The following is a 24777-nucleotide window of genomic DNA, read 5'->3' as shown; positions in this document are numbered from 1 at the left end:
GAAGAGGAGGTGTATGTATTCTAGTTAGAGAGGTTATGGAGGCCCCATCCGAAGGAACGTAAGGTCATTATGTATTGTCTGTTAAAGGATTTCTTGCATGCTTGTGGCTTGAACAATGGTGCAACATTACTGAGAAAGAAGGTGCTTTAGCATTTCCCCATTATGGAACATTTAATCTGAGAATTCTAGACAATTTGAGGTGAATACTGTATGAGAAGAACCCATCTTCATGACTCACACAATGTCTTAGTATTTGGGAACTCATAGTACGCAAGAAAGTGAAACATATGAGAACAGAATGCAGAAAGCCATTAAGACACGTGCAGAGGCTTTATGGGATGCAGAACAGAAAATGTAGAGACAGGACATAATTGAGGGAGTAAGAATGTTTGCAGCTATTTCAAATGAAGATGGTGAAAGCACTAAACGTAAGACTAAGAAAGAGACAGGAAAAGCAGAACAGGCAACAGATACGGAGGATAAAACGAGTGACATATGAAAGTGATTCAGATGAGCTTATAAATCAGATCCTGATTCACTACCTGCTTCGGTACCACTCAGGTGAGGTAGGAACAAGAAGTAGAGCAGTCCTAAATGTAACCTCGAATGTGCCAACTGCTCCAGTTGCACAGTGCCCTGCATCAGATAGTACCAGGCACACCAGCAAGTTCAGTGACCCAGGTTCCTGTAGCAAATCAACTAGTTCAGAGTTTTAATGCAAACCAGTCTGTACAAAGTCCAGTTGTGAACCAGGTTGTGCCAAATTCTAATGTGAATCAGACAGTGCAGTCACCTTATGTGAATCCACCTGTAAAAAAATGATACCCCAAATCAACCTATGCCCATTATATTCCAGTTTAGTAAATGCCCGGTGTTACCCAGAGTCAAACAGGAAAATGTTTCAGCACTGTCTTAAGAGGACAGAGTGTAGGAATGACAATTCCTCAGAATCAGACAAATTATAGGGGTCCAGATGCATTAACAGTCCAGTCCCCATGATTATAGGTCCTGTTGTTCCCTTGTATGTTACAGGTATGTTTGGAAGCAATGCACACTCAATAAAGGTCCCAATTGTTCCTGATACACCAGTTACATCCTCTGGGATATCACCAATTGGTATGCTACAATCAGTACATTCAAACAACTCAAAGATGGAGAACACAGCTTCTCTTGTAAGACCACTGACCCCTACACGAACTGCAGATCCAAAAGCAATGAGGAGTCAGACAGATCTAACTCCTGATGCAAGGTTTCCTCAGGGATTCTCACCATATTTTGTGCCCAGACCTGATCAGATCCCAAATGCACACTGCACCACTCCTCACGGAGGAGTACCCTTTATCATGCCAGAGAACATGTCAATCTTTAATACTCTGGATCGACAGACTGTAAGACTATCAAGAGCAGAAGAACTACAGAATAATAACATAAGTTTGTGAGGTTTTACTGCACAACAGTTGACCGATTGGTTAAATAGTTCAAGTGCTCAAGGCGCAACAGGTATGACAAACTGCAATGCTAGAACACCACAGAGAGATAGATCAGTGAATGTGCCCTGACTGAAATTGGAATTGAATGAAAGGATACTGGGAACGTTAGACAAAGCCCAATTCGAAACCTATTAAGAAGATAAACTATGTTTCATACACAAATATGTTACTCAACATGCAGGACAGGCTTATGAGAGACTAGCTGGAGTAGTCTGAAAAATATGAAGTGGATTTAGAGAAATAAAAGCCCTTAAAGAGAGGTTACAGACTATAATTCATATTAAGATATAGTTCAAATGAGATCTCCTGGATCTCCTGGAATGAAGATGCACATTAAGGAAACAATTTAAAACATTCAGAAAAGGGGAGCCATAGATATTTGGGAAGCTAGATGGGCAAAGGAAAGAGACCAGAAGAAAGCAAAGCCAAATGTGCCTCTGGCAGGAGCAAGTCAAGTCAATGGAAAGATGATGACCATGAGGGAAATACCAGCTGGAGGTTATGTTCACGTACCCTGGAGTAGGAGTGATATGTCATTCATCAATGATTATCCAAGATTAAGAGAGAAACCAGTGGAGTGGTACAAGCAACCAGAGAGATTTGTGGCACTTTCAAAATGCTGTTGGAGAATTTGAATACTTTGTTTGACATTTTGGTTCTGACTAATATGTGGAGTGAATGTTTATTTTGCCTGATTGTGAACCTCGAAGAGACTCTGTAACGGGCATGCCATCTGAAGGGGTAATGAAAAAATATTACAAGGTGATTTAATTTCTGAAAAATAAGTTGTCCCTAAAAGATATTGATTGGCAGAAGATTGACAGGATAGCTCAGGAGTCAAAGGATTCCATTCTTACCTACTACAATTGCTTCAGGCTTTCAAACAGCATAGTGGCACAGAGACAATAGAAGCTAAAGATATGGGTCATTTTGTGTTCAGATTTGTGCAAGGATTGAAGCTAGACATAAGTGACATGATTCCGCAGCACCCGATTAGTTGGCAGAACATACAGATTGAAGAAACCTTGTGGTTTGCAAAGTATTGTAGTGACAAATGAGAACTGAAACAGAAAAAGTTGAAAGGGAAAGTGATGGTCATGCAATTGAAAGCTGCACAAAAAGATAGTCCGAGTCCACAGATGATGGTGAACACTGGCGGTACACAAAGAGTACCAGAGCAGGTGACAAATGTTATCCAGCCTAGAGGTAGAGGACGTGGTGGTCAGGTAGATCAAAGTAGAGGTGTTCTTGATGTTCAGGCTTTGAAGAGAACTAATCCTGTGTCATGTGTGTGGAAATTGACATCATTGTTGACAGGAGTGTCCACTTAATAATGTGAAGAATCAAGTGCAGAGTGTTGGAGTTGCTCAGGTACAAGGCAGTAATCAAGTTCAAAGAGTCCAAAGACCAAGAGTGCAAAATGTAAATATGTCCCCAGGACTGCAGAAGGAGGTACTACAGGCCCCCACAGACACAATAGCAATTGTTTTTTTTAACCAACAGAATTTAAACCAGATTGGAAATGTGAACCAGATTGCATCACAATTTCCTCTATTGGATTTGAGTGATGAGGAATTTTCAGAAATTCTTTAGCTGAGGACTCTGATGATAAGAACTACATCCTAGGTGCATCATTAGAAGTAAATCAGTGTGGTCCCTATATAAATGCCAATGCTACGGACCATGATTTATGATTCCTAGTTGATACAGGAGTTACACATTCCACTGTCTGAACAGATGAAGTCCCAAACTTGCCCCTTTCAGGAAAGAGAATTCATGTTGTAGGAGTCGCAGATGAGCAACTGACCATCCCTGTAACACAGCATGTCCCTGTAAAAATAGGTTCATTTGAAGCTGAGCACCAAATTGTGGTATGTGATTCAAGTCTTGTAAGTTTGGAAGCCACCTATTGTATAAGCTAAACTGCTCAATTAGCTGCACACCCCAAGGAATAGCCATTCAAAGAAATGTGGAAGATGCGCCTTGTAAAATTGTAGAGCAGTACCAGAGTGTCACATTGTACCCAATGCTGTCATGTAATGAATTCCCCAAAGAACTAAAAGACAGTGACACCTGAGGTTTGGGATTTTTCAGTAAAAGAAATAAGACTCATCAAAGGAGTTCAGCCTATTAAAATATTAGTGAAGCCAAATGCAGTATTATCAAAAACACCCCTGTTTAATATGTCTTCAGAGACAATTGCTGGCATGAGCCCTTTCATAAATTGTCTTATTGAACACGGAATCTTGAAAGAGAAAATGCTAAGTCCACGTAACTCATTCACTTTAGGACTGCGGAAGCTCAATCGAAAGTACCGCATAGTCCTGTACCTGAAAAAAATAAACACGATTGTTTTCTATGTTGACCTGTGATAGCGAATCCTACAGTGATTTGATTTAAAATTCCATGAGAAGCAGAATGGTTTACAGTGATTGACTTGTGCCAGCCACTCTTTTCCTTATCAATGCATGAGGAAAGTAAATTCCTCTTCTACTTCAAATTCGGCAGTCATGATTTGGCATGGTGCAGTCCCACAAGGGTATACTGAATCATCATCCATTTTCAACCAGATCTTGAAACAGAACCTGGAGTTTCTTAAAATGTCCTATCAGGCAGTGTTAGTGCAGTACATAGATAATTTGCTTGTTGCATCAAAAACTTGAGACGCACGCAGGAGAGGCACAACTGCTCTCTTGAGTCAATTAGGAGAGAATACACAAGGTTTCTCAAGCAAAATTACTGTACTACAAGAAACAAGTTATGTACTTAGGTCAACACATAGATGGAGGTGTGTGGAAAGTGTCACAAGAGAGAATCTCAATCATGAAAATGAGTCCCCCTGCCACACAGAAAGATTAAATGTTCCTGGGAATGGTTGGCTACTGTCGCCAGTGGATTCCAAACTTTTCCTTTTTAGCCAAGCCTTTATAGAAACTGACACATAATGATGTGTCTGATCTAGTACCACTGGATGATAGCTGCATACATGCCTTCACGGAGCTGGGAGAAAACGTATGCCAAGCCCCAGCTCTGGGAATGCGTTATAACAAATGTTTTTCTTTGTTTTGCTGAGAGAGGCATGGATGTGGCCTCTCAGTTTTGGCACAGCTGCATGGAAGTGCGAACAAGTCTGTGCCTTATTTTTCTGCCACACTTGATCTTGTGACTTCAGTGCTGCCTGGTTGACGGCAGTCACTGCTTTAAGCATCAGCATAAACAGTGCAAAGGCGTTGTTATGGGTCATCACCTGAATGTTTTTATCCCCCCCAGTCTGTGTACATTTTATTAACCCAAACAAAGATGCACTACCCAGCAAATGCACAATAGAAGGAAGTTATTCTATTATCTCCCAATGTTAATATCAAAAGGTGTACTGTCCTAAATCCTGCTACGTTGTTGCCAATTCCTGTTAAAAATGTAAATGACCGTGAGGATGAGGTTGTTGTCTTAATGTGACTGAATTGTGCACCAAACCAAGACCTGAAATTCAAGATGATCCCTTAACTGAAAATCATTATGTCATGTTTGTTGATGGTTCCTGTTTAAGAGATACACGATACCCTGAGAGCTGAATATGCAGTTTGTATGGTCTCAGATGTGGTAGAAGCCTATGGCTTCAAGGAGTCTTTTCTGCCAAAGTAGCCAAATTGGTCACTCTTTATAGAGTATGCTGTGTTTGCTGAACAGCTCAAACTGACAATTTCTACTGATAGTCAGTATGGTGGTGTTCATAATTTTGGACAGTTAGGTCCCAGAGAGGGTTGATGACCTCCTCTGGACCCCCTATCCAAAACAGTGGTACAATTTACAATGTGCTGAATGCATCACAGCTGCCTGAAAATATTGCTGTCATCAAGTGCACAAAGTCATACCTCCTTTAATGGAGAGTGGAGTAATAAGGCAAGTGATGGGACAAGTCAAAATTTCCTGTTGACTGCTGTTGATACATGGAAGGAAGTTAAGAGATTGCAGGAAGAAGTGACAGAAGAAGACCAGAAACGTTGGGTTAGAGCAGGATGTGTCAAGAGAAATGAAGATGATATTTGGGTTTCAAGTGATGGAAGAGCAGTGTGACCAAACAGCTTGTCGCCACCTATGGCTAGATACTATCATGAACAGGCTCATATAGGTAAGGATGCAAAAATCCAACCCTTTAGACAGACATGGTTTAACCCCAGATTGAGTGATTGCAGAAGCTGTATGCCACAGATGTGTCACATGCCAGCAGATGAATATAGAAAAGCACAGTTGTTACACTGAATCACATAGCTAGATCAGGAGGAACGTTCTACAGGATGCAACTGGATTTCATAGAGCTGCCTGTGTGCAATGGACTTATATATGTATTAGTCGTATGAATTTTTTCACACTGGGTTGAAGCCTACCCGACCAGGAGATGTGATAGTCTCACAGTAGCAAAGCTGTTACTTAGGGAGTTGATTCTGTGATTTGGATTTCCGATTTCTCTAGATTCAGACCGAGGAACTAATTTCAACAGTGCGGTCCTGAAAATGTTGTGTGCGGCATTACAAGTTGAGCAAATATTATATTGCAGCTGCAGGACTTGTAGAACAGATTAATGGAAGCCTGTATTTGAGAATAACGAAATTATGTGGATCCACCACTTGAAAAAGTGGCCAGACGCATTGCCTCTTGTCTTGAGGAGTATGAGCAGTACACCCAACAGAAAAACTGAGCTGTCTCCTCATGAAATTATCATGAGGAGGGCCATGAGATTGCCATCAGTGCCATTGAACACGCATATGAACATTACAGATGACTTGGTACTGGATTATTGCAAACGACTGGCTGACGTGGTTCGTTCTTTGTTTCATCAGGTTGGAGAAGCTATAGTACAGCCGCAGCAGGAGCTTTGTCATGACCTATGTTCAGGCGACTGGGTGATGATCAAGAAGCATGTAAGGAAAACCTGCTTGCAACCACGTTGGAGAATCCCTCACCAGGTGGTTTTGTTAACCATTATAACTATGAATTGTGCTGGCCTCCCTAACTGGGTACATGCAAGCCATACTTGCAAAGTTCCAGGTCCCCTAGATGATACAGTACCTGTTCCACAAGGGTTGGTTACAGTGAGCGAAAGGGATCAGGCTAGTCAAGCTGTTGGGACTGGACAAGTGGCTGCTACAGCACAACCACAGTCTAATGGGGGTTCTGTGCAAGTGAACAACAGTGGATGGTACAGAATGGCCAAGACAGAATCAGGTGACTCATGCGAGTTCAGATGCTGACGAAGGACCAATTGCTGTAGATAAAAGAACTGTACCAGAAGACAATTGGCCTAAAGAGCAAACTGTGCCAGCAGTAAAAGTGCCTCCAACTATTCCTGAAGAAACTAGAGGGTCAAGTCACAGTGAAAGTGATGCAGAGTGTCAAGTATCAGAAAATCAAATAAAAAGAGTACCCAGTCAAAAGTACTCCACACTTGAAAGGACATATTTTAATGAAAATGACTGGGAGAAGGTGTTTGCAACCTTTAGCTTCAACAATTTCAATCCAGTTCAATATTTTTGAGTTTGAAATTGCAGTGGAGCTTAATTTTGAAATCTCATTGCTGCTTGATGAACAAATACATTATGCTTTGGAAGTGATTATCAGGGATTATGAACTGTGCCCTTTATTGGAGACATTTGAACCTTTAATAGTAGCTTTTGAACACTTGCAAGTAGAGAACATGCTTGATGAACTTTCTAGAAAATCAAGTGTTTTGTGAATACTTTTCACCTTATGGAGATCATTTTTGCTTTGCTCACAAATAAAAAGGACTGGAAAGAGACAGTGATATATATTAAAAGCCACTTTGCCCTTTTGATTTTTGAATTCAAAACTTTGGTCTGAAATTAGACAACTTATGGAGTCAAAAATAGAGGTAGTAAATGTAAATACATATGTATAGGTTCAGTAGTAGTGACAGTTATCAGGATTATAATAATGCTCATTGGATTGAGTTTGCCCATAGCAACTGATTCAGAATAGGTTACATCCACAAGTACTCCAAATTTAGCAAACCCTATTGCAGATCAGAATCTATTTTACAGTGATAAGAAATATTTACACACTGAGGGTTCTAGAGGGGATCTATCCACAAATGTGTATTACAAATTGCTAGACAAGTATGTACCATGGAAGCTAGAGATTCCAACATTTGTACACAACTGTCTTCATTAGTAAGTGAGGGATTCACGTACCATAGTTTAATCCTAACATTGAATTTCCTGTAGCCTGCTATTATCACTGTTGTATCAGCAGTAGTATTATCAATACTTCTACTCAAATTATGACCTAGTGTTCTCAATTGTCCCTATCTTGAAACATTTGAGCAACATTGCAAAGATGAAGAACACTGACACAGAGTGAGGCTTCTTTGAGCCTTCATTGAAATTTGATGCAGTTTATGCTGACAAGAACAATTTGACCTGCATTCTTAGTCCTTTAGAAAAGTACTTCATTGGACAAGTTGAGGAAAGGAGAAGGGCTATTAAAACAAAAATTAAAAAAGGAGCAGTTTTACAGCATCAGGAAAAAGATGAAGGGGCAGATCGGCCTATTATTAGGCCGATCTGCCCCCGGAGGGGCAGAAACCTCTAGGCGCCAGGGCAAATTTTTTTTTGTGTGTTTTTTTTTTTTTTGTTTCTTTTTTTAGAGATGGGGAGCGACCCATCAGGCAAGGATCGCTTCCCTGGGGGGCAAATTGTATTTAGACCATTTCTGCCCCCCTGGGGGGAGATTGGCCGATTTTAGGTCAATCTGCCCCCAAGGGGGCAGAAACCACTAGGCACCGGGGATTTGTTTTTTGGCGCCAATGTCACGCAGGGGGAGCGACCCCGTAGGCAAGGGTCGCTCCCGGGTTGCGGGGGGTCAAATTTATTTTAGGCCATTTCTGCCCCCCCTGGGGGCAGATCGGACTATTATTAGGCCGAACTGCCCCCAGGGGGGGGGCAGAACCCTCGAGGCACCAGGGCAATTTTTTGTGTGTGTTTTTTTTGTTTTGTTTTTTTAGAGATGGGGAGCGACCCATCAGGCAAGGGTCGCTCCCCTGGGGGGCAAATTGTATTTAGGCCATTTCTGCCCCCCTTGGGGGCAGATTGGCCGATTTTAGGTCAATCTGCCCCCAAGAGGGCAGAAACCACTAGGCACCTGGGATTTGTTTTTTGGCGCCAATGTCACGCAGGGGGAGCGACCCTGTAGGCAAGGGTCGCTCCCGGGGGGGGGGGGGGGGGGGGGAGAGGGGGGGGGGTTTGGGGGGCAAATTTATTTTAGGCCATTTCTGCCCCCAGGGGGGAGCAGAACCCTCAGGGCACCAGGGCAAATTTGTTGTTGTGTTTTTTTTTTTTGTTTTTTTTAGAGATGGGGAGCGACCCATCAGGCAAGGGTCGCTCCCCTGGGGGGCAAATTGTATTTAGGCCATTTCTGCCCCCCTTGGGGGCAGATTGGCCGATTTTAGGACAATCTGCCCCCAAGGGGGCAGAAACCACTAGGCACCTGGGATTTGTTTTTTGGCGCCAATGTCATGCAGGGGGAGCGACCCCGTAGGCAAGGGTCGCTCCCGGGGGGGGGGGGGCAAATTTATTTTAGGCCATTTCTGCCCCCCCCTGGGGGCAGATCGGACTATTATTAGGCCGAACTGCCCCCAGGGGGGGGGCAGAACCCTCGAGGCACCAGGGCAATTTTTTGTGTGTGTTTTTTTTGTTTTGTTTTTTTTAGAGATGGGGAGCGACCCATCAGGCAAGGGTCGCTCCCCTGGGGGGCAAATTGTATTTAGGCCATTTCTGCCCCCCTTGGGGGCAGATTGGCCGATTTTAGGTCAATCTGCCCCCAAGAGGGCAGAAACCACTAGGCACCTGGGATTTGTTTTTTGGCGCCAATGTCACGCAGGGGGAGCGACCCTGTAGGCAAGGGTCGCTCCCGGGGGGGGGGGGGAAGAGGGGGGGGGGGTTTGGGGGGCAAATTTATTTTAGGCCATTTCTGCCCCCAGGGGGGAGCAGAACCCTCAGGGCACCAGGGAAAATTTGTTGTTGTGTTTTTTTTTTTTTTTTTTAGAGATGGGGAGCGACCCATCAGGCAAGGGTCGCTCCCCTGGGGGGCAAATTGTATTTAGGCCATTTCTGCCCCCCTTGGGGGCAGATTGGCCGATTTTAGGACAATCTGCCCCCAAGGGGGCAGAAACCACTAGGCACCTGGGATTTGTTTTTTGGCGCCAATGTCATGCAGGGGGAGCGACCCCGTAGGCAAGGGTCGCTCCCGGGGGGGGGGGGGGGCAAATTTATTTTAGGCCATTTCTGTCCCCCCTGGGGGCAGATCGGCCTATTATTAGGCCGAACTGCACCCGGGGGGGGGGGGGGGATAGAACCCTCTAGGCACCAGGGCAAATTTTTTTGGGGTGTTTTTTTTTTTTGTTTGTTTGTTTTTTTAGAGATGGGGAGCGACCCATCAGGCAAGGGTCGCTCCCCTGGGGAGCAAATTGTATTTAGGCCATTTCTGCCCCCCCTGGGGGCAGATCGGCCTATTATTAGGCCGAACTGCCCCCCGGGGGGGGCAGAACCCTCTAGGCACCAGGGCAAATTATTTTTTTGTGTTTTTTTTGGTTTGTTTGTTTTTTTTAGAGATGGGGAGCGACCCATCAGGCAAGGGTCGCTCCCTTGGGGGGCAAATTGTATTTAGGCCATTTCTGCCCCCCTTGGGGGCAGAAACCACTAGGCACCTGGGATTTGTTTTTTGGCGCCAATGTCACGCAGGGGGAGCGACCCCGTAGGCAAGGGTCGCTCCCGGGGGGAGGGGGGGGTGGGTTGGGGGGGGGCAAATTTATTTTAGGCCATTTCTGCCTCCCCCTGGGGGCAGATCGGCCTATTATTAGGCCGAACTGCCCCCAAGGGGGGGCAGAACCCTCAGGGCACCAGGGCAAATTTTTTTGTTGTGTTTTTTTTGGGTTTGTTTGTTTTTTTAGAGATGGGGAGCGACCCATCAGGCAAGGGTCGCTCCCCCTGGGTGGCAAATTGTATTTAGGCCATTTCTGCCCCCCTTGGGGGCAGAAACCACTAGGCACCTGGGATTTGTTTTTTGGCGCCAATGTCACGCAGAGGGAGCGACCCCGTAGGCATGGGTCGCTCCTGGGGGGGGGGGGGGGTGGAGGTTGGGGGGCACATTTATTTTAGGCCATTTCTGCCCCCCCCTGGGGGCAGATCGGCCTATTATTAGGCCGAACTGCCCCCAAGGGGGGGCAGAACCCTCAGGGCACCAGGGCAAATTTTTTTGTTGTGTTTTTTTTTTTGTTTGTTTGTTTGTTTGTTTTTTTAGAGATGGGGAGCGACCCATCAGGCAAGGGTCGCTCCCCTGGGGGGCAAATTGTATTTAGGCCATTTCTGCCCCCTTTGGGGGCAGATTGGCTGATTTTAGGTCAATCTGCCCCCAAGGGGGCAGAAACCACTAGGCACCTGGGATTTGTTTTTTGGCGCCAATGTCACGCAGGGGGAGCGACCCCGTAGGCAATGTTCGCTCCCGGGGGGGTGGGGGTTGGGGGGGCAAATTTATTTTAGGCCATTTCTGCCCCCCCTGGGGGCAGATCGGCCTATTATTAGGCCGAACTGCCCCCAGGGGGGGGCAGAACCCTCAGGGCACCAGGGCAAATCTTTTTGTTGCGTTTTTTTTTTTTGTTTTTTTAGAGATGGGGAGAGACCCATCAGGCAAGGGTCGCTCCCCTGGGGGGCAAATTGTATTTAGGCCATTTCTGCCCCCCCTTGGGGGCAGATTGGCCGATTTTAGGTCAATCTGCCCCCAAGGGGGCAGAAACCACTGGGCACCTGGGATTTGTTTTTTGGAGCCAATGTCACGCAGGTGGAGCGACCCCATAGGCAAGGGTCGTTCCCGGGCAGGGGGGGCTTTAAATTTATTTTAGGGCATTTCTGCCCCCCCCTCCCGGGGCCGGCTGAGCTAGAGGCCAAACTCCACAGGTAGGCACTTTGCAAAAAACACCTCTGTTTTCTGTGAAAAAATATGTTGTGTCCACGTTGTGTTTTGGGCCATTTCCTTTTGTGGGCGCTAGGCCTACCCACAGAAGTGAGGTACCATTTTTATCGAGAGACTTAGGGGAACGGTTGGTGGAAGGAAATTTGTAGCTCCTCTCAGATTCCAGAACTTTCTGCCACAGAAATGTGAGGAACATGTGTTTTTTTTAGCCAAATTTTGAGGTTTGCAAAGGATTCTGGGTAACCGAACCTGGTCCGAGCCCCGCAAGTCACCCCTCCTTGGATTCCCCAAGGTCTCTAGTTTTCAGAAATGCACAGGTTTGGTAGGTTTCCCTAGGTGCCGGCTGAGCTAGAGGCCAAAATCTACAGGTAGGCACTTCGCAAAAAACACCTCTGTTTTCTTCCAAAAATGTGGATGTGTCCACGTTGCGCTTTGGGGCATTTCCTGTCGCGGGCGCTAGGCCTACCCACACAAGTGAGGTATCATTTTTATCGGGAGACTTGGGGGAACATAGATTAGCAAAACAAGTGTTATAGTCCCTTGTCTTTCTCTACATTTTTTCCTTCCAAATATAGGAGAGTGTGTAAAAAAGACATCTATTTGAGAAATGCCCTGTAATTCACATGCTAGTATGGTCACCCCGGAATTCAGAGATGTGCAAATAACCACTGCTCCTCAACACCTTATCTTGTGCCCTTTTTGGAAATACAAAGGTTTTCTTGATAGCAATTTTTTACTCTTTATATTTCAGCAAATGAATTGCTGTATACCCAGTATAGAATGAAAACGCACTGCAGGGTGCAGCTCATTTATTGGCTCTGGGTTCCTCAGGTTCTTGATGAACCTACAAGCCCTATATATCCCCGCAACCAGAGGAGTCCAGCAGACGTAACGGTATATTGCTTTCGATAATCTGACATTGCAGGGAAAAGTTACAGAGTAAAACGTAGAGAAAAATTGATGTTTTTTTCACCTCAATTTCAATATTTTTCTTTTTCAGTTGTTATTTTCTGTAGGAAACCCTTGTAGGAACTACACAAATGACCCCTTGCTGAATTCAGAATTCTGTCTACTTTTCAGAAATGTTTAGGTTTCTGGGATCCAGCATTGGTTTCATGCCCATTTCTGTCACTGACTGGAAGGAGGATGAAAGCACAAAAAATTGCAAAAATGGGGTATGTCCCAGTAAAATGGCAAAATTGTGTTGAAAAATTTGGTTTTTTTTATTCAAGTCTGCCTGTTCCTGAAAGCTGGGAAGCTGCTGAGTTTAGCACCGCAAACCCTTTGTTGATGCCATTTTCATGGGAAAAACCACAAGCCTTCTTCTGCAGCCACTTTTTCCAATTTGTTTGATAAAAACGAAATTTTCCCTGTATTTTGGCCAATTTCTTGGCCTCCTTCAGGGGAACCCACAAAGTCTGGGTACCTCTAGAATCCCTAGGATGTTGGAAAAAAAGGACGCAAATTTGGCTTGGTTAGCTTATGTGGACAAAAAGTTATGAGGGCCTAAGCGCGAACTGCCCCAAATAGGCAAAAAAAGGCCTGGCACAGGAGGGGGAAAAGGCCTGGCAGCGAAGGGGTTAAAGCTGAACAACGCTTTTTGTCTGTATCTTAGCTATTCTTGTTGATGTTCGGATTGTCCTTGACCAATGCTTAGTTTTATTAATTTTAGTTTGTCTGAACTTATGTCATCACCTTGGCCAACCCATCATGATTTTGTATCTTTATAAAACTTTGTCTTACGAGTTGTCTACATGACTTTGAGCTTAAGTGTGTAATAAACCCCTACATTTTATTCCTGACTGGATTTGTCCTTGTATGGCCACATTGGTCATACTGTGTAACTTGAATGGTTTGCATTGACGTTGTGTTAATGGTTCTACCACATCCTATGCAGGGTCTAAAATCAGTTGACATTGATGAGCATCGATTCCAGTGAAGGACAAAAATGCTTCAGCACATCAGTCCAAAAACAGCAGATAAGAGCACATTAGCCCCAAGTTGAAGGGTCAACACTGGTTAGCAGTCACAAGAAAAGAACCCTCCAAGGCAGGGCCGATCTTACATTCTAGACTCAAAATGTATAGTACAAGAATAGATCCACTCTGTCTTTCAAAACTACAAAAAAAAACATTGGTAGGAGGTTGCTCAATACAAGCAGGCAAACTCTGGAACAGTCTCCTTAAAGAAATCAGGATCAGCCACAGGCACTTGGAATTTAGAAAAGAAATAAAGACCTGGCTGCTCCCAAAATCATGACTCTGGTGATTTCTCGGACTACAAGTCATAATGACATATACAGTGGTGATAAACTATGCCTTACATCCCCTTTGCATTTTACTCTATGCATTAAAGATGCTGATAGATGCAACAACGCCAAATTTGGAGCGCCTTATTCTGGCCACAAGTATGACATCAAAACACACCACTGGTATATGACACATAAACCAACAATGGTTTTCAAAGAATAGACTCACTTTCAAACGTGGTTTACTTAAAAAAGGAAGTTTATTTGACACAGAGAATTGAAGAACATCAACAGTTTTGCATGAGAAATAAAAAAAACAATCAATGCAATAGGCACAGGCTCTATTTTTGTGCTATTAACCCACTCACAAAGGTGATTTCGGAGAACCCAGTAAAAAACATAACTTGTTACCTTTCACAAAGGATACTTCTTTTATTTCAGTGAAATGCAACAAACTGATTGAAAGGTATTCTATTTACAACTGTAAAGAGAAATTCACTTGGTAGATGGATGCTACTAATTTATCCACAGCATCTTTCTGCTCAGTTGCAATATGTATATTAGCCATTACGGGTCTTGGTGGATGAAAGTTCTTGGATTCATTTTTTAGCTGTTAGAGCTTAAGGTCAAGTAAGCAGTCAATCTTTCTAGTCATTGTTTTCTGGGCTGCACGATTGTTTCATGTCATTCTGTTCACATAACACTAGTCTAGCTGTTGGTGTACGAGCCAAGGACATAAAATCTATAAACAGCTCCACTTCCTTAGTTGGGAGGCTTCTATAAAACCTGTCATCAATAATTTCAAAGGAAATTCTACTAATCAGTAACAGGAGTTACTAAGAACAATCGGTTTCTTAGCATGTGTTTTAATTTTACAGTTCACAAAATATAGATGTAGAAATATTCTGTTCCATTCAGCAGATCCTTCATAAATGTTAGTAATGTCTAAAGTTACATGATCCTGACTTCTTAGCATTCTTGAGCATGTAAATGTTAAGTAGCAATAAGTAAATGTACCATGCAAAATGCCTAGATGTACACTAACAAACAACTGTACTAGTATAGCCAACAACTACCCGTAATTCACCAAGGACAAAGTTCAAAATACGTGCGATTTTAGAATCAGAAAAGTCTGATTCTCAAGTGTGACACCCCCAGGACTGTAAGGCTGGTAAAACTGACCCAAGAGGAAGACTATGCTCCAAACTTGAAGACTTGCCAGAAGTACCTGCAGGAAAAACCTCAAGGTGGTTCAAAGATTTCAGCTTCGTGGTGTGGTGTTCTGTAAAGGGAAAGGCGTTGTAGTTTAAGCATCGCTCACATTTTTTATTTTATTTTCCCAATATACCGCCTGCTTCGACCCTGATGGAACATTTACTGAAAGAATTGTTTGACTAAAGAAAGCATGGAGCTTGAATGATCATCATGTTCGAGGACTAATAATTCAGCAGTGTTACATTTTTGTGACAATAGCATCTAGCATATTAAGCAGTAAGCAGCACTAAACTAAACAGTTTACTTAATTACAGAAAATGGCACACTGAATACATACAACCTCGTGGCATCAAACACAAGTTCTCCTTCATGGAACAGAATGCCAAAACGTAAAAACACATATCAGCCACGAGAATGTGTTTGTCTTCAGCTGCCACATAGTTGAAATTGAGGCATCCCTACACAACATGGAGTAGGACCCCCACGCACCCCCACTAACCCGCACACCTTTAGTGTAGGTATACAGCAAGCAATGCAAAAAGACTACTGCACTAACAACTGGCATATGATAGATGGTAATGGCCGGCACAAAGCTGATGCCCCTTTCCTGTGCTTCCAGAAAAAAAGGTAGAGGCCACACAGACCAAGACTCACAGGAACGGATTACCATAGGATGCAGTCAGAAATACCACAGAGGCATGCATGTGAGGGGTCAATTCAGAAGGCTGCAGAAAAGAGCAAGAAACCAACAGTGGAGGCATGTGCAGGAACACATTGAGGTTTTCCCTCCAGCACACAGACAGACAACCCGGCACCTATTCTGCTTACTAATTTTACACTAAGAAGCCTCTCTACAAGTGCACAGGGGATACATTTTATGCATGAACCTTAGAACACCTGTGTTGCAGCAGCCGTAAATCGGAGATTACTAAACACCCTCAATCTTAACACTGGGATGAAACAACAAAAACAATCCCTTCTTAGGTGTCAGTTGGACTGAGCGGTTAAGAGGGCCTTACGAGGCTCTCCGAAAATAGGACTGGCAAGCCTATTCACAACAAGGTGGCCAACAAAAGGTGCACATTGTTGTGACTCTAGGCTGTGCTATTTTCAAAGGTATGAGAGTAAAAGAAACACATGGTTTGAGGAAACCTTGGAAAACAAGCGGACCTGTGGAAGAGAAGGTTAGTTCAATTTAAAAACATTCAACATAAAAAAGGTTTACCAAAAATGTAGGAATGTCCCCAACCTCCACTGAATTTTTCTGTCCTGGTTAGTAACAAACCTTTCCCGCTTTTCAAGCACTAAAATCTACCTGGTTGTGGAAGCCACCAGGAGAATAGAATGTTTAGTACATAACTAAGATATTTTAGTTGACAGAAAAAATGATTAATGTGTTTAAGAGCTTTGTGCAAACAGTAATCATGGAGGGAAAAACATTTAAACCTTTTGTAGTTTAGAGGTGCACCATTTAGCTCTTGTACCATTTTATATTTTTTAATTCTCAGGCACTTATAACAACCTACTTATTTAGAACCCGATTTAAACTTAGTAGCTCCATCAGTACGGCAGGCAGGAGAATATGGTTGGTTGATTCCCCATTATCTGCATTTTGCAACAGTTAACCTCATCCGGTCTGGATTTGCAGCAGTAGCAAATTTCCTAATGAGACTTTCTGATCCATACTTAAATAGGAAAAGTGAAACTACAAGTCCCATAATCGAGGCTAATGTTACCAATACACCAGGCTCAGTTGGCTATTACATGACGTTAGGCAAGTTTGCAACTATGAATATTACAAACAGAATCAAGTATGCTATGAGTTGATGGAAAATGAAAGTTGACATTGAGCAATGTTGACCTGCTAAAGGAAGGGAGGAATTGTCAGCACATTCTAGTAATAACCTTCCTTTCCTCCAACCCATCCCGTCTGCACCACAAATCAGAGCTTGGCGGGATGGGGCACTGATGTCTTCCTCTTCTGAATTTTAACCTGCTGGGGCAGCTTTGAGGATTTTGACGTCATCTGCTGGGCGATCCTGGGAGTTGGTCTCCACCATACCGATCCGGTTCACCACACCAATACCCTGGCAAACACGGCCAAATATGGTGTGTTTGCCATCCAGCCACTGTGTGGGCGCCAGGCTGAGGAAGAACTGACTGCCATTAGTGTCGGGTCCAGCATTGGCCATGGCAAGAATTCCAGCACCTAGAAAAAGAAGCTAGTGTTAAGCAAACGTTTAACATGAGCAGAACACGCAAGCTGCAGATTGCTAGACCATAGGCCTCATCGCTTAGGGGTGAATACACCAAATATAGATTATTGGATATCTGCAATGTGGGAGCTTCATAACTTTGAATCCTCCCCATGTCATCTAATAAACCACAAATGGCTTAACAGCCTTAAAACTCGCTATGACATTACAAAGCTCGATCACAATATCGTGGCTGTGCAATCTACATACCCAAGTATTAAACAGTCTTTCCAAAAGGTGCAATGGGAGGCACTGACATATCATTGCAAACATGCCTTTGTGGACTACTCTGTCCAGCGTGCTACCCACACGAAGGGGGGTCTGTAGTAGGACAGTCACACATGGGAAACATTATGGCAATGCTCAAATAAAATGTAAAGCAAGACAGACTCAAATGTTAAGAGATGATCATTCTTTAAAGTAAGTAGCTCCAAATAAATACATGAAAACGATGCACAGATGGCACACTGGGCCTTTTGCCCTATCTCGTGTACTATTTCAAGTCCATTTTAGCATACTAGTTTTAACCTAGCTGTTCCCAAACATTTACTGACTTGCGCATACTGTGAGCTTCTGAATTTCTATTTGTTGCAGCCTGCTACTTCCACAGAGTTTCCATTTTGAAGTTCACCATCTGAATTTTGCTTCACCGCCTGTTCATAATGAACAGAGATCTGCGCGGCTCTTCATACACGGCTACGGGTATTTAACCAACGATCAAGATAAAGATGATGTAGGACAGTAGTTCAAGAAACATGAAAGTAAGAGGTACACTAAAAAATTACAAAAAGGTAGTAACATGAAAGGATGCCATTTTAAGGGGGGATACACGTGGGAAGGGCAAGGATTCGACAAGGCAAAATTGCAGGATGCACTTTTAAAGTTTAGAACACCCATGGAGGTTTAGGACAGCAGCTCACCAAGGTAACAGGACAGATGTCATGACAGCTGCACATAAACAATCTGAAATGCTATAATTCAAGAGTAACATCAGGGGACTACAGAACAAATGGTGGTAAACCCAGGAGTAACACTATGTTGTCATCGAAAAGCAGCATGTCATACAATCTATAAAGGTAACAGCTAACAATGGCATGAGTTAGTCATAGAACGGGTGCCCATGAACAAATGCCAAGGGTGGCAAAGTCAACCAGGAGATGGGCGGAGGGCAGCTGCACCAGATGTACACCCGAAAGGAGCAGCCTCAGGAAACACAAAAGAGGTTTTATTTAAAGTGGCTCATAATTTAAAATTGAAAGCGGCAACTCTGTAACATAAGTGAGGTGGTGGTCCCAGGACAGCACCTGGAAGGAGATGCCGCCCAATGGCTAGAGGTGCCGACCTTGGAGACCGAGAAAGAGGGTGGAATCCCGGCCTCAGGCCAGCGTCCAGCGATTCTGGGCATGCCACAATCTCCCTGTACCTACAAAAAAAAATGATAATAACAAAAAAAATTGAAACGCATTCCAATGTCCTCCACTCAGGTCCATGTTATTAAAAAACAAAAACAAAAAAAAAACAGTTAACTCGGGGGGAACTGAACGAGGTTATGGGCAGTCTAATGAATCAGTTTCTTAAATCCCTTCTGCTCATCACAGGATTAATGATTCCTTGGGGATTAGGAAAGCAATTTGCGATTGATCATGGGGAAAATTAATTTTGGGTAGATGTTTTCCAAACGCCATTTTAAATCCAATGTTAATTTCGTTATAACCCCCAGATGGCAGTGTTGCCTCATTTACAAACGAGGATCCCTTTGTAACTATAACCACCCCTTCCTTAAATCTTACAACAGCAGATTTTTGCATAAAAAGACATATTTGGATTTTTTAAGGCTTGTGGTATACTAGATGTAAATAATTAGAACTAAAGATTGTTGTTATATTGCTTTCTATGTCTATACCTGCACATGCTTTTGTTATGCTTTTACTATAAACAGAACTCTGTGTTCTATGGAATTTTCCTTAGGGGAATGCTTGATTGAGTTACTGACTACCTACTCTGCAGGTGGGTGTGATGTGCTGCCAGAATTAAACTCTCCTTTCCACAAATTGAAGTTCCCTCTATTCCTACAAGGGAGACGAGCAGCAGAGGTATCCTGTCATTGAGGGCAGCACAGGAACGGATTTACCTAAGAGGACCCATATTTTTTCTATGGAAAATATTTTTTGGGAAAACAAATTTATTGAACCTGGATAAGTTCACTATTTATCTGGATATACTCTGTGATGATCGCTTGGTGGACAACTGTACTATTTACAGTGAGTACTACTCTTACATATTTTATGCGACACAGGATAGTAACGTTACTGTTTCTACAACACCGACGGAATTGCTCCTCACTCGACCGAGTGAGTGCATTCTCTGGCTGCTGACTCGAGCGTGCTTTGAAGCGGCACCGGATGACTACAAGGAAGGGTGAAACATCACAAGTCACCATTGCACCGGTAGATTCCTCACGCACCACCCTTTGAGCACCCTGCTACAAACTTTCCTGACCTTCACATATTACGCTAGCGTGTACGGCAATGTTGTATTTTATCATCACTCTTAGGCAACTGCCTTCTATACAAGGAAGTGTTCGATTATGATCGTGAGCGTCTCAGCGCATTCACAAGCAATTTACCCACTGACATTATCGCAACTCAAAGTACATATTTCTCCAACGCAGTGTCATCCTGGATTCAAGTAACAAGTGTATATGGTGGTATTATTTTGAATATCTGTCATCTTTATATTTTAATTGAATTACTATATATTTTGCTTTTGATGATTATACCACTGATGGATTACAAATCATAAAGTATACAGTTCATTAATATTTACAGATTTAGAAATGTTGGGAGAAGTGGGGCATTACTGAAAAACATCACGCAGTCTGACCCACCAACAACATTTTTACAAAGCAAAGGGGAACCTTCTATACCTTGGATAAGGTGGAAGGACGAATTTATAATCTATTATGAAAGCTATTGATGGTAAAAGAATGGGGGCTGAACGAAAGAAAAACATTTTGTTACATTGTCTCAGGTCAGAAACTCAAGTTATATTTAGAACATTACCCCAAGTAATGACCTCTGGTGGTCAGGGAGATTTAGATGCATATCAAGAGCCACTTTTAAGGATGGGACTTAGATTCAATCCTACTACCAGCACTGTTCTGAGTAGATTGAAGTTCTTTGTAAGGGCAAAACTAGAAGGAGACACAGTTGATGAGTTTCTTACAGCTTTAAGAGCTACATGTCATTTTGATACCATGACAGACGAAATGATTAGGGACCAAATCAGTCCATGTAAAAACCAAGAAAACTCAGGAACAATTGTGGATCATGGGTGATCCCAAATTACAAGACGCAATATATATGGCTAAAGCATTATAACAATCATAAAAATGAATGTCTACAGTCAAGGGTACTACTATACCTGTGGGAAAAGGTGAAGATGTATATGTTGTGAAACGACACAACGAGTATCACGAGGATGGTAGCAATATAGGTGTTTCATGTACAAATCATTTTGGCAATTTGAGAAATTGAAAAGGGTAATGCATGTTACAGAAGTGGAAGCTGTAATCACATTGCTTCATGGAGTTTGTGTCCAGCAATAAAATAATTTGTAAAGTGTGGTTGCACAGCACATTTTGAACAGGTGTGCAGAGATCTTAAAAGGAATTCTAGACAAGTGCAGGGTAAAGTGTTGTTTGCTACAGAAGTGGTTAACCCCTTCCCTGCCATGGATGTAACGGTTACATCCTTGGCTGCAGCGCTGAGGAGCCAAGGAAGTAAACGTTACGCCCAGGGACTGGCTCATTGGGTGGGCGGGGGGGGGGGGAAGGGAGGGAGGGAGGGGTTAGTATGGGGTGGAGGGAGTGGTGCTCCTCCTATGAGCCTCCGACCCACCACCGCAGGTCAGGGATGGAAGGGGAATAGGTTCCTCTTCCACCCGCAACGTCTGATGATGTCAGCACGCGAACGAGCACTGACCTCATCAGAGGCCGCCCCCATCTTGCTGAAAGCTCAGCTTCCAGTACAATTGGAAGAGAAATGCAAAGCCTTTGAGCAAGGGTCGCTACCCTGGGGGGCATTTTTTTATTAGGCCAATCTGCCCCCCATGAGGGCAGAAACCACTAGACATCAGGATTTTGTTTTTTATGTCAGTTACACGCAAGGCAAGAGTCGCGCTCCCCTGGGGGGAAATTTTTATTTTAGGCCATTCCTGCCAACCTAGGGGGCAGATCAGCCCATTTTTCTTAGGCCAATCTCCTCCAAGGGGGGGCAGAAACCACTAGACACCAGGGATTTTTTTTTTTTTAGTCGCCAATTTCAAGCAAGGGTCACTCCCCTGGGGGTGCAAATTTATTTTAGGCCATTTCTGCCCGCCTTGGGGCAGATCAGCCTATTTTAATTAGGCCGACCTGCCTCCAAGGGGGGACAGAAACCACTAGGCACCAGGGATTGGTTTTTTTGGGGGAGTGACCCCTTAGGCAAGGGTCGCTCCCCTGAGGGGCAAATTTATTTTAGGCCATTCCTGTCCCATTTGGGGGCAGGGCGGCCTATTTCTATTAGGGGTGTGTGTGTGTTTTGTTTGGGGGGGGGGGGACAGCCCCTTGGGCAAGGGTCGCTCCCTATTGGGGCACTTTACTGCTGGCCATTTCTACCCCCCCATGGGGGCAGATCAGCCTATTTTTGTAAGGCCCTAGAAAGCCTCCCAGAAACCAAGGAATAATTAAAAAATAATAATAAAAAATAAAAAAATAAAAAAAAGAAGAGGGTGGGGGTATGGCCATACACCCATCTCATATAAATGGGGACAAAGTTGTGTTGCCCATCGGTGGGCAGATTGGGCAATTATCCCTAATCCACTATGGCAGGAAGCCTACTGGGATGACCGGGAATAAAAATTAAAAAAAAGTGGTGTGATGGCTACCAACCAGTATGGGCATGGTGATGCCCCCACCCCAACTGAAGGGGGTAAAAGTATTTCAGCTTTCCTCCCGCACACTATAACATCTTATCCCATGGCAAGCAAGAAGACATTTGGTTATTTTGGGTTTTAGTTTTACATTTGGGCCATGAGAGCTTGTCTAACTCTCAAAATCGTCCCACTTGTAATGGGGAGGGCTGCACTTTTTGGACTTTGGGATGCTGCCATGTAGAAAAATATACGAGACCTAAACACATCTGAAAACTAAACATCTAGGTGGGTCCAGGGTGGTGTGCTTCACATGCACCCTGCACCATTTTCATATCCACAATGCCCTGCAAACCTCCAACTCTGCTTGAAATCACACATTTTCCCCACATTTTTGTGATGGAACCTGGCGGAATCTGCAGGAATCCACAAAATTCCTACCACCCAGCATTGTTGCATCTATACCGATAAAGTTTCTGCCCCACTTAGCCTAAAAATGTTTTTTTTTCCAAACTGCCCTGTGGACCCACTTTGGTTCCAACTCAGTTTCGACATCCATAAAACCGGAGGCATATTCTCTTGACAACAAAAACCATATAAAGCAAGGATTTTCATGTTATATTCCCACTTGATGCCAAGATGCTTTACATTCCACTGGGAACAAAGGATTATACTTCTAGACATTCCATTCTTCTAGTAATTTATTGGTTTACTCAAGGTAAAAAAATTATTTAAAAAAACGAAGATAGCACTACTGGCCCTTTTGCAGCACGTCATCAAACCATGTAACTCATATTTCAAATAATATAGCACTGCTTAAGATTTCACTTGCCTGTAAATTTCAGATCAGGATGAAGCTCGTCCTCAAACTGTTTTCCAAATATCGAAGCACCACCGCGGCCTGACACAAGAGAGAAACAAATTTCTTGATGGCACTGGAAAAGCTTTGGAAATTGCGTCCCTGCTAACCACTCACAAAGTGTGCATCATTATAGGCAGCCTGAACTGGACAGTTTTGTTAGGGCATGCCATTAGCCCCGCATTTATTTCTGCCTTCATAATGAATCATAAGGAATCCAAATACTGCACGACCACACAAGCTTGTGGAGCTATGAGACACAAAGCAAGTTACTAAACAAATCGGTTTATGAAGTTCTGCCCCACGTTTTACAACTTTAAGCACCACCTTATTCACTTTTTTAAAAATGCCAACTCCATGAAATTGTGAAGTTTTAAAACTACCACTGCTGAAAAAGTAACTAAACGTTTGTCTTGAACAGTACCCAAACAAAGACCAAATTTATAGCATTTTCTGCCTCACCAGTTCCAGTTGGGTCTCCTCCTTGGATCATGAAATCTTTGATAATTCGATGAAATTTGGTGCCATTGTAATAACCTCGTCGGGCCAACTCAGCAAAGTTTTTGCAAGTTTTGGGGGCATGTCTCCAGTAAAGTTCAAGGACAATAGTACCCATGCTGGCAGGAGATTAAAAGAATGAATGAGTATTATCAAGAGACAATGAAGTTCAAGTAAAATAATCAATATCATTTTGCATGCTGTATGAATTTAAATGCTCAGTAAGGACATTTACCATTGTGTTTTCTCAAAAACAATTACTAATCTTTTGTGAAATGTAATCAATACAGGCTAAGTTTGAGAAACCTTAGTGGGTAGTGGTGAAAAGAAAGCATGCCGGCGCGCGCCGCACAAAAAAAAAGATATGTCACTTTAAATAAGAAATTTAAAATAGATCGCTTTTTGTACTTTGGCATCTTTATGACTGCAACGGCTGTGTGTTTTTCAACACACTGACGTCAATTAAAGTAGTACAAACCAAGAAAATAAAGCATGTTACATGAAGCGCAATATAAGTGCAACTACAACACAAAAGAGAGTGAGGACCTCATTGTGTGCAGACAGAATGGTCATAAGCCCTGAGGCACAGATCAGGTGTGGTGAAAGCGAAAAGCTGGTGGTGGCAGTTGGAGTTCACTGTCAAGATACATTTATAGCGTCAGACTTCTTACTCAACTGCTGAATGCTTTAAAATCGAGGAGGAGAAGAAAAAAAATATCAATGGAACAAGAGAAAAATATGGTTAGATGATAGCACCACTCCTCTTGAATCCCTAAGGAATCTGAATGTCCCCAATTCAGATCCGATCCCACCATATCTCTGCATTCCAAGGTTCATAAAAGTAAGTACCATAGAGGAATAATAGCACAATTTTCAAAGTAATTATACGCCTGGTGGTACACCAACAGTTGAAAGTGAGGCACAATCCCTAATGTCCGACCTAATCTTATGTAGGCCCCAACTCCATCTTAGTTCCTGGAGGCTGCCATCTTCTTCAACTTAGACAACATAAGTGTCCATATTCCCTGATTTATGCGGAATCATAGTCACGTCTGCCTCTTTCACGCAGATGTCGCCAGACTTTATCTTCCCAGGAACAGTGACAGCATCAAGTTCTTCGATTAATGACATAGATATAATATGTAATGCAACATTCGTCTGGGTCAGTTGTCTATTCCTTACTATGTGAAGGTCAAATTAGAACACATTTAGAGACATAACCAAAATTATGTAGTCTGAATTGATGTACTTTTGCCTTATACGTTCATAAGGAAACATCTAGGCTGTACCGAAATGGATGAAGAGCTTTTAAAAGTTGTA

At 43.2% G+C, this 24777-nt stretch overlaps 1 protein-coding gene across 1 annotated transcript in view; it reads right to left on the bottom strand.

The window, feature by feature from the left end:
• Window positions 1-13960: 13960 nt before the first annotated feature.
• The window catches only part of PPIL1 (peptidylprolyl isomerase like 1), a 42944-nt gene continuing 32127 nt past the window's right edge, over window positions 13961-24777 (bottom strand). Inside the window, exons 2-4 of the mRNA XM_069238883.1 lie at window positions 23422-23576; window positions 22933-23001; window positions 13961-17143 (exon numbers count right to left, since the gene is read on the bottom strand). Of these exons, the coding sequence (XP_069094984.1) occupies window positions 16923-17143; window positions 22933-23001; window positions 23422-23576 (445 nt within the window). The 3' untranslated portion in view covers window positions 13961-16922. The remainder of the gene's footprint in view (window positions 17144-22932; window positions 23002-23421; window positions 23577-24777) is intronic.

The sequence above is a fragment of the Pleurodeles waltl genome, chromosome 6 (assembly GCF_031143425.1).
Source record: "Pleurodeles waltl isolate 20211129_DDA chromosome 6, aPleWal1.hap1.20221129, whole genome shotgun sequence".
Classification (NCBI taxonomy): Eukaryota; Metazoa; Chordata; class Amphibia; order Caudata; family Salamandridae; genus Pleurodeles; species Pleurodeles waltl.
This window is presented reverse-complemented; position numbering and strand designations above follow the sequence as displayed.